Raw genomic sequence first — 9,152 nt, forward strand, 5'->3', positions numbered from 1 at the left:
GATTTATCATTCGACAAACATACAGCAATTAGCTGCTGCTCACTAGTTTAGTGCCGGGATTAAAAAGTTTCTAGTTTTTAGTTTCATGTGAAGTCAAACAGCAGTTACCTAGCCATCTACAGCCATCTTCCACCTCTGTACTGTTTTAAGAGAAACGTTGCTCTGTTCACAGCGTATGCCTCGACGCGCTCTAAAGACATCCCACCCGCTAAGCCAGCCAGCTAAACTGCATTTCCCTTTTAATCAGGATTGGAATGATTTCAGTAGCCTATTTTAAATTGTTGGTGTTGAGCTACGCTATGGTATGGCAACTGCCATACTCTGCCAAACCCAGTTGACGCCCCTGGTTTGTTATTAGTCAGTGCATAAATATTGATAGTGAGTAATGAGTGACTACGAAAAGGCAGAAAAGGTCCTTGGACTTGAAACAAAAACAAAACAAAATGATATGTTATGATGATTAATAAGAAAATACAAATCATCATCATGACAGTCTTGGATCAGCATCGTTGGTGAGGCCTTATTACCTAGTGTTAAACTCCTTCCACTTATCAGGGTGATGCATCAGTTTGTGATGGGTGCTGTCTATCTCCTCCCGGAGTTCAGAGTAGACCTTCTTAGAGCTGTCCAGAGTCTGGTGGGCTGGGTCTCTGTCCGGGAGCTTCTGACACAGTTCCTCCATCAACTGTAGTCTCTTCTCACACAGAGACTGAGGACCCTTCTCTCTGAAGAAGCCCTGCAGAAAGATACATTGTTAATGTGACAAACTCTATCACAGGGAGACATCAAGTGCCAAATACATTGACAATCATCAAACAATAACTTATATCATGAAATGCAATTTCTGAAATATGCACTGTGGACCAGCACTGTGATTGTGATAGATTTTATTCTACAGGGTAGAGTGACAGTCCCCACACATTCACTGCCTGATATGGGCCAGATCATGTGATCTCGGCAAAGCAAACTGAGTTGCACCGTGGAATAGAGATCACTATTAGATCAGGATGGAGACCACAGCCATCAACCCGTCTCACCCTGTGTTCCTTGACCAGCCTCTCGCTCCCCATGCCAGACAGGTGTCTGTTCTCCCTGGTCAGCTCTGACTGACACTCCTGAAGGGAGACCATCAGCTTGCTTCCCTCCACCTCTACCTTCAGTTGCAGCAGGTGGTAGGGCGCCTCTGTCTGGACATCCTGAGAGAGGGAGGGAGGGAGGGGGAGGGAGGGAGGGAGGGAGGGAGGGAGGGAGGGAAAGAAGTAAAGAGTGAGGGACTCTTTCAGTCTCACTGTTAACCTGAACATACTATACAATACAATGAAGGTCTATCCAGGACTGACGAAGTGCACTAGACATTGAAGAGGAATTTGATAGACTTTGAATGATTATGATAGCTAGTATGTGTCCTTTCTGTCAACATGGCACCAACCTTCCAGTGTTTGTGCAGTTTCCTGACTGTCTCTTGCAGACTCTGCTGCTCCTGCTCTGGCAGGATGTCTGTCAACTCATCACACGCTTTCAGGAACGCATTGAGGACCCGCTGGTCCAACTGCCCAAAGAACTCCTGCAAATATTGCCAAATATTTGTCACTGAGATTTTCCTTATGATCCTACCTCTCCTCCCCTTATCTACTGATTCCCTAGTCAAGATTAGCCTGGTCCAGATCTGTTTGTGCTGTGCAGCCAAGTGTGCAGCCATTGTCATGGCAAACATTAAAAGTAAGAGTTGGCAATGTCACACAAACAGATCTGGGACCAGGCTAAGTCCAGATCAAACAACATCTAAAACCCTGGTCCTATCCATGAGCAAGCTCTTGTCTTACTGTGTGTTTTCTGAGCAGGTCTTCTGGGTGGCCTCTCTCTGTCAGAGAGGCCTGAGCCACCTTGAGCACCTTCTCCAGCTCGACACGGGACTCATCAAACCTCTTCATTAAGCTGCTGTTGGCCTCCATGTGTTTCCTCCAGTCAGTGGACTCCTTGATCATGGCCTGTGACACACAAATACAGACATACTCACAAGCAGTCTCATCATCACCATCATGTCCTTCAGGGACAGCAAAGTTATATTGAATTGAGTTGAACATGCTGTATAGCACGGCTACGTCATTCAGACGCACTCTCCCTCACATTACACAGTGCGCTACATACGTTTCCTCTGTCAAAACCCCATGATTGATTGATTGATCAAGATCGATTATGTTTATTCAGTCATTTCCAAAATTACACACAGCCCTAACCTAACCGGGAAGCCTGCAGTGCCATGTATAGTCATGTCTAATACCTGTGAGGATGCCTGCAGGTCAACAACTCTCTTCTGCAGCAGGGCCATGTCCATGTGCTGTAGGGTCTTACTGCTGTCCAGGGTTCTCTGGATGCCCTGATGGTTCTTCTCAATCACTGTCAGACACTTCTTACAGCTCTGGGTGAATGTCACCAGCTCCTGGAGAGGCAGAACCAGGATAGTAGAGTTTAGAGACTTTGGGTTACTAGTAATAACATAAATGGGTCAATTAAGCAATTTGTTCATGTTAACTAATTAGGCGATTAAGTAGAATTATGTTTTTTTTTATGTAGAAAGTCGGTCTAACAGTTTGAACGGTAACCAAAACCTAATCCCTCACGTTTCATCACTCATTCTGTTCAACCCCTGACCCTCCTGATCTCACTTGGCATTTCTGTTTGAAGTCCCCAGGGGCCTCTGAGTCCCTGGAGCAGGTGATGTGGCTAGCCTTCTCCAGAGCCTGGTAGAACCCTGTGATGTTCTTCTCCATCTCCTCCAGAGGGGGAAGCAGTGACTGGGCCTCCCGCAGCAGCGGCAGACACCTCTCCCTTATCTGGTGGAAGGAGGACACAGTGAGAGAGGTAGTGTTAAGGTCATTTGGAGAGGAATGGCTGATCGGAAAGACTAGGTGATAGACAAGAGGTAATCACTGATCTAACAAAGTTGGCTTGGTGAAAGTGGGGCTTCCAGTAAATAACTTTCAGCAATCTAGTAATATCTGATCTATGATTATTCCAAGGAAAGGAGGAGGGGAAAGATGCAATTTTGAACAATTCGAACAGGAACAGGTGAGCTGGATGGTCACCTTGCTCATCTCCTCCTTGATAGAAGCCATGACAGCCAGCATCGTTGAGACCTCATCCGGGGATGTGTCCTTGGTCAGTAGTTGGGCGGTGCGGGTGGCTGTCTTACAGGCTGCCTCCATGGCAGGCACTTTGTGCTTGATGTCCTGGAAAGGGATGCGGAAGGACAGAGATCAAACATCGGTCCATTCCTTCTTACTTTAAGTATTTATGTATTCATTAATTGATTTACCATTTACGTAACCGGGAATGTCTATAAAGAACAAATGTTTTGATTTACAATAACAGCCTGATGACATTGCAACAAAGTGAGCCAAGCTGAAAACTTTATAGGTAGTTCAATCAATTTTGAAAGAAAAGCAAATGTGAATGTTCTGTATGTTCTGTGTGCCTTCAGAAAGTATTCATACCACTTAACTTATTCCACATTTTATTATGTTACAGCTGGGTTATATTGAGTTTTATCTCAACCATCTACACACAATACCCCATAATGACAAAGTGAAAACATGATTTTAGAATTTATGCACATTTATTGAAAATGAAATACAGAAATATCTCATTTACATAAGTATTCATACCCCTGAGTCAATACTTTGTAGAAGCACCTTTGGCTGCGATTACAGCTTTGAGTCGTCTTGGGTATGTCTGTATGTTTGGGGTCATTATCCTGTTGGAATATAAATCTTCACCCCAGTCTAAGGTTGTTTGCACTCTGAAGCAAGTTCTCATCAAGGATTTGCCTGTATTTGGCTTCATTCATTTTCCCCCTTTATCCTCACCAGTCTTTCAGACCCTGCCACTGAAAAGCCTCCCCATAGCATGATACGGCCACCACCATGATTCATGGTAGGAATGGTGTTAGACAGGTAATCTTTTGCCTTATGCTCTCAGTATTTCACATGCTATTTTGCAAACTCCAGGCACGCCTTTTTATCAGAGTGACTTCCATTTTACCACTCTCCCATAAAGCCCAGATTGGTGAAGTGCTGTAGAGACTGTTATCCTTCTGGCAGGTTCTCTCATATCCGCCAAGGAACTCTGTACTTCTGTCAGAGGGGTCTTCGGGTTCTTGGGCACCTCCCTGACCAAAGTCTTTCTTGCCCAGTTTCTCAGTTTGATCGGACGGCCAGCAGAGTCTGAGTAGTTCCATATTTTTTCAATTTTCCAATGATGGAAACCACTGTGCTCTTGGAAACTTTCAACACTCTAGAAATGGTTTTATAACCTTCCCCAGATATATACCTAATCATCTCGGAAATCTACGGACAGTTCTTTGGACATGGTATAGTTTCTGCTCTGACATGCACTGTCAACTGTGGGACCTTGTATAGACAGGTGTGTTTCTTTTTAAATCATGTCTAAACAATTGAATTGGCCACAGGTGCTCCAATCAACTTGTAGTTACATCTCAAAGATGATCAAATTAAATTGGATGCACCTGAGCTCAGTTAGAATTACATAGCAAAGGGATGTGAATACTTATGTAGATTACATATTTCTGTATTCTGTATTTGATTTTCAATAAATTTGCCAAAATGTCTAAAAACATGTATTCACTTTGTCATTATTTTGAATAAGTCAAGGGGTTATAAATATTTTCTTAAGGCACTGTATGTACGTGATGGGTACCTCAACATCTTGAACGAATGTCCTGACATTCAGGAAGGACACTTGGACAGGGGCAGTCATCTTGTCATTGGTTGCATTCATGAAAGTTTTGAGAGTAGCGATAGAGTCCTGATAGTCCTGTTTCAACTTGTCCACCTCATCCGCTCTAGCATACTGCCATGGAAACAGTGAATACAATGAATGTCTTTATAATTTGAGCATTCAATGTGAACTTTGCTTATAAAGGCAATGCCAAGATATTTTATGACACCTGAGTCTCACAGCCTAAATAATAGTGGTTAGCCCTGACACATGGCTGTAGACTAATGAGTCTACAGCCATGTTTCATGGCCCAATCCAGAAGTATGCTTCTCAATAATCATAATCTACTGTAGGTGCAGGAAAAATAGGATATTTAAAAAAATAATTTACATGTTTGACTTTAACAAACAGCTCTCTCCACCTCCCATTGAGAAGAAGCAGCTGCTGCTTAAGGTCTCTGGAGACGGTCTCGTCGCATGTCTCAATCAGGAAGTTCCCTGCATCATTCATGTCCATGTGCTGCTGGATCCAGTGAGGAAGGTTCCGGAAGAAGTCCTAGGGTTGAAGAAGAAAGACAGAAACTCTACACAATTGATAGAAATGGCTGTGAGCATAGAATATACAACATTGAATATTCTTTAAAGGGGCCAACAGACATAGTGGGTGTCTATACAGCCCAAAAATAGTATTTTGGCACAGCGCTTCAAGTGTAATGTTGACCCAAAAAGCATATACAGTACCTTCGGAATGTATTCAGACTGCTTGACCTTTTCCACATTTTGTTACGTTACAGCCTTATTCTAAAATGGGTTAAATAAAATAAAAATAAAAATAATCTACACACAAAACCCCATAATGAGAATGTGAAAACAGGTTTTTAGAAATGTTTGCTAATTTATCAAATATAAAAAACAGAAATACCTTAATTACATAAGTATTCAGACCCTTTGCTATGAGACTCTAAATTGAGCTCCGGTGCATCCTGTTTCCATTGATCATCCTTGATATGTTTCTACAACTTGATTGGAGTCCACCTGTGGTAAATTAAATTGATATGACATGATTTGGAAAGGCACACACCTGTCTATATAAGGTCCTACAGTTCATGTCAGAGCAAAAACCAAGCCATGAGGTCAAAGGAGATAGGATTGTGTCGAGGTACAGATCTGGGGAAGGGTACCTGAAGCTTTGAAGGTCCGCAAGAACACAGTGTCCTCCATCATTCTTAAATGGAAGAAGTTTGGATCCACCAAGACTCTTCCTACAGCTGGCCGCCTGGCCAAACTGAGCAATCGAGGGAGAAGAGCCTTGGTCAGGGAGGTGACCAAGAACCCGATGGTCACTCTGACTGAGCGACAGAGTTCCTCTGTGGAGATGAGAGTACATTCCATAAAGGCAACCATCTCTGCAGCACTCCACGAATCAGGCCTCTATGGTAGCCAGACGGAAGCCACTTCTCAGTAAAAGGCACATGACAGCCCGCTTGGAGTTTGCCAAAAGGCACCTAAAGGACTCAGACCATGAAAAACAAGATTCTCTGGTCTGAAGAAACCAAGATTGAACTCTTTGGCCTGAATGCCAAGTGTCACATCTGGAGGAAACCTACGGAGGAAACCTACGGTGAAGCATGGTGGTGGCAGCGTTATGCTGTGGGGATGTTTTTCAGTGGCAGGGAGACTAGTCAGGATTGAAGGAAAGATGAACGGAATAAAGTACAGAGAGATCCTTGATGAAAACCTGCTCCAGAGCACTCAGCAAAGGTTCACCTTCCAACAGGACCACAACCCTAAGCACACAGCCAAGACAACGCAGGAGTGGCTTCGGGACAAGTCTCTGAATGTCCTTGAGTGGGCCAGCCAGAGCTCAAACTTGAACCCGATCAAACATCTCTGGAGAGACCTGAAAATAGCTGTGCATCGAAGCTCCCCATCCAACCTGACAGAGTTTGAGAGGATCTGCAGAGAAGAAAGGGAGAAATTCCCCAAATACAGGTGTGCCAAGCTTGTAGCATCATACCCAAGAAGATTCGAGGCTGTAACTGCAGTGAAAGGTGCTTCAACAAAGTACAGAGTAAAGGGTCTGAATACTTATTTAAATGTGACCCGTTTCAGGAAACTAGGCGTATGTATTGGGTCACTACTTCACAGGGGAGCCATATGAACATAACACTTTTTTTATCAAAATGTGTTTTTTGGGGGCAGAAATGCCTTCTCGAACATGTGAACTTTCATGTGCTTTAATAACAAACTTGTATGACATCTGTAAATACAAATAAAATTGTTAAATTACGAGCCTAGTTGGTTTAGCCACAGAAAAAGTGAGCAACCTTCCCGCTAGCCATTATTGGCTAAAATCATGAGTGGGCTGGACATGCCGAGAGATGAATTTGGATTGGTCTGCCATATAGCAGTAATCCTGTCTACACCGACTTTTTTATTTATTTTATCTGTAAAATCTGCATAAACCTCATGTCAAGTTAAAGTATACTGTTAGCTAGCTAACGTTAGCTGGCTGGCTTGCTAGCTAACGTTACGTGTATGCTCTCCACTTCTTGGAGGACAGAGTTTTGAAATCAGTGGAATTCGAGTATGACAGCTAAGGAGATGGAGAAAACACCTGCCTCTGGATTACATCTTCAAACTAAGGGCAACCATGGATTCCGACAGGAGATGTGTCCAACCATGATGTAAAATAGTCTAGCTAGCTACATTTTCAGACATTATACGTTTCTAACTTTAACATAAAGTATTTTCATTTGAAGTGTACTGTTAGCTAGCTTACAAATGTTAGCTGGCTCGCTAACTAACGTTACGTGTATCTTATAATTTGTATCTCAAAGCCACTAGTTATAGCCTAATGTTAGCTAGCTAAAGGTAGTAACGTCATGAGTTGGGATTATGGTTCATTGTTTACCTAGCTAGCTAGCAACATGTCTTAACAAAAGGCTCTCGTTTTAGTGTGCCAGACCGCAGAATAACTGATGAATTTATGAACGCTCAACACCCATTGAATATGGCTGGTGTCAGTAAACATAGGCAAAAAAGCATATGACATTGTTGCCAACTACACAGTTAAAGTCACCAACGCTCTGGATAACATGAAAACAGCCTAACCAGCTCTGCTAGGGCGAGAAAAATGGTCAGAGTGGGGCTTTCTCTCATTATGTGTCTGGAAGTAGCTAGCAAGCTAGCCAATGTTAGCCAGTTAGCTTGGGTGCTTGACTGCCACTGTGAGGTCAGAATGTTCGGATCAACCCTACTCCTCGGGCAGAGCGTCCAGTGTGCGCTCTGAACGCGAAACAATCTGGATTTATGTATGGACAATTTGAAAGCACAGTTGCAGTCACCAACGCTCTGGATAACATAACAGCCTAACCAGCTCTGCTAGGGCGAGTAATGTTCAGTGAGCTGTTCTCTCTCACTTAGATGTCTAGAAGTAGCTAGCAAGTTAGCTTGCATGCTTGACTGCTGTTGTTAGTATATTCGGATCAACCCTTTAAGAGATGGCTGAGGCTAAAGCTTAAGAGAGTGTGAACGATCCTGAATGGTGTAGACAAAGAAGGGCTCTTAAATAGCAGTACCAAAACATTCAAAGGGCATTTTCTCAAATATAAGTTTACAAGTTAATCAACTTTCAAAGCAAAATGACTTTCTCATTGTCCCTCAACTGTAGTGTTTGATATTCCATTGTGTAGCTCTGAGACTCTACTTTTATACAATGTAAAAAACACAATTTCAAATTTTGCTACATAAGACCGATTTGAGCCGGGCGTCACAAATGTGATATTTCAGTTTTATTTTATTTTATACATTTGCAAAGAATAATTCAAACCTGTTTTCGGTTTGTCATTATGGGGTATTGTGTGTAGATTGATGAGGTAAACATTTAGAATAAGGCTGTAACGTAACAAAATGTTGAAAAAGTCAAAGGGGTCTGAATACTTTCCAAATGCACTGTAAATCCAATAAGAAAAAAGGGAATGGGAGGTAAAAATGTAAGTTTAGAGTATTTCTATTCCAAAACATCAATTGTTGTCATGGAATAAAGATACTCTTAGCTTAAATGTTTCCCTTTTTGCCTGCCACCCACCCAGCCTCATGCTCACCCGTTTTTTGTTCTCTGACTGGTTGAGCATCTGCTCTGCGTCCTCCAGCCAGGCCTGCAGTCCAGCCACCGTGCTGCTGTACTTCTCCCAGTTAGAGATGACCTCCTCCAGCATGCTCCTCACGCTACGCACCTCCACCGACAGGTTCCTCCACTGGGCCGACGTGTCCGACAGGAATTTACCCACCCCCTCCGCTTCCTCAGCTGAAAGAAAACATCATGGAGTCAGTTCTCTCTTCATCAAGACATACGATTTTTCAGTGGTTAATTGGGTCACGTACCAACCCCATTACTCAAGATCTTATTAATAG

At 43.0% G+C, this 9,152-nt stretch overlaps 1 protein-coding gene across 1 annotated transcript in view; it reads right to left on the reverse strand.

Annotated features, from left to right (window-relative positions):
- syne1b (spectrin repeat containing, nuclear envelope 1b) overlaps positions 1–9,024 on the reverse strand; it is a 118,924-nt gene extending 109,900 nt beyond the window's left edge. The window contains 10 exon segments of the mRNA XM_046308716.1: positions 528–736; positions 1,038–1,196; positions 1,430–1,564; positions 1,824–1,988; positions 2,282–2,440; positions 2,667–2,834; positions 3,087–3,230; positions 4,717–4,869; positions 5,128–5,292; positions 8,843–9,024. Of these exon segments, the coding sequence (XP_046164672.1) occupies positions 528–736; positions 1,038–1,196; positions 1,430–1,564; positions 1,824–1,988; positions 2,282–2,440; positions 2,667–2,834; positions 3,087–3,230; positions 4,717–4,869; positions 5,128–5,292; positions 8,843–8,956 (1,571 nt within the window). The 5' untranslated portion in view covers positions 8,957–9,024.
- Positions 9,025–9,152: the final 128 nt, after the last annotated feature.

Source organism: Oncorhynchus gorbuscha, linkage group LG17 (assembly GCF_021184085.1).
Source record: "Oncorhynchus gorbuscha isolate QuinsamMale2020 ecotype Even-year linkage group LG17, OgorEven_v1.0, whole genome shotgun sequence".
Taxonomy (NCBI): domain Eukaryota; kingdom Metazoa; phylum Chordata; class Actinopteri; order Salmoniformes; family Salmonidae; genus Oncorhynchus; species Oncorhynchus gorbuscha.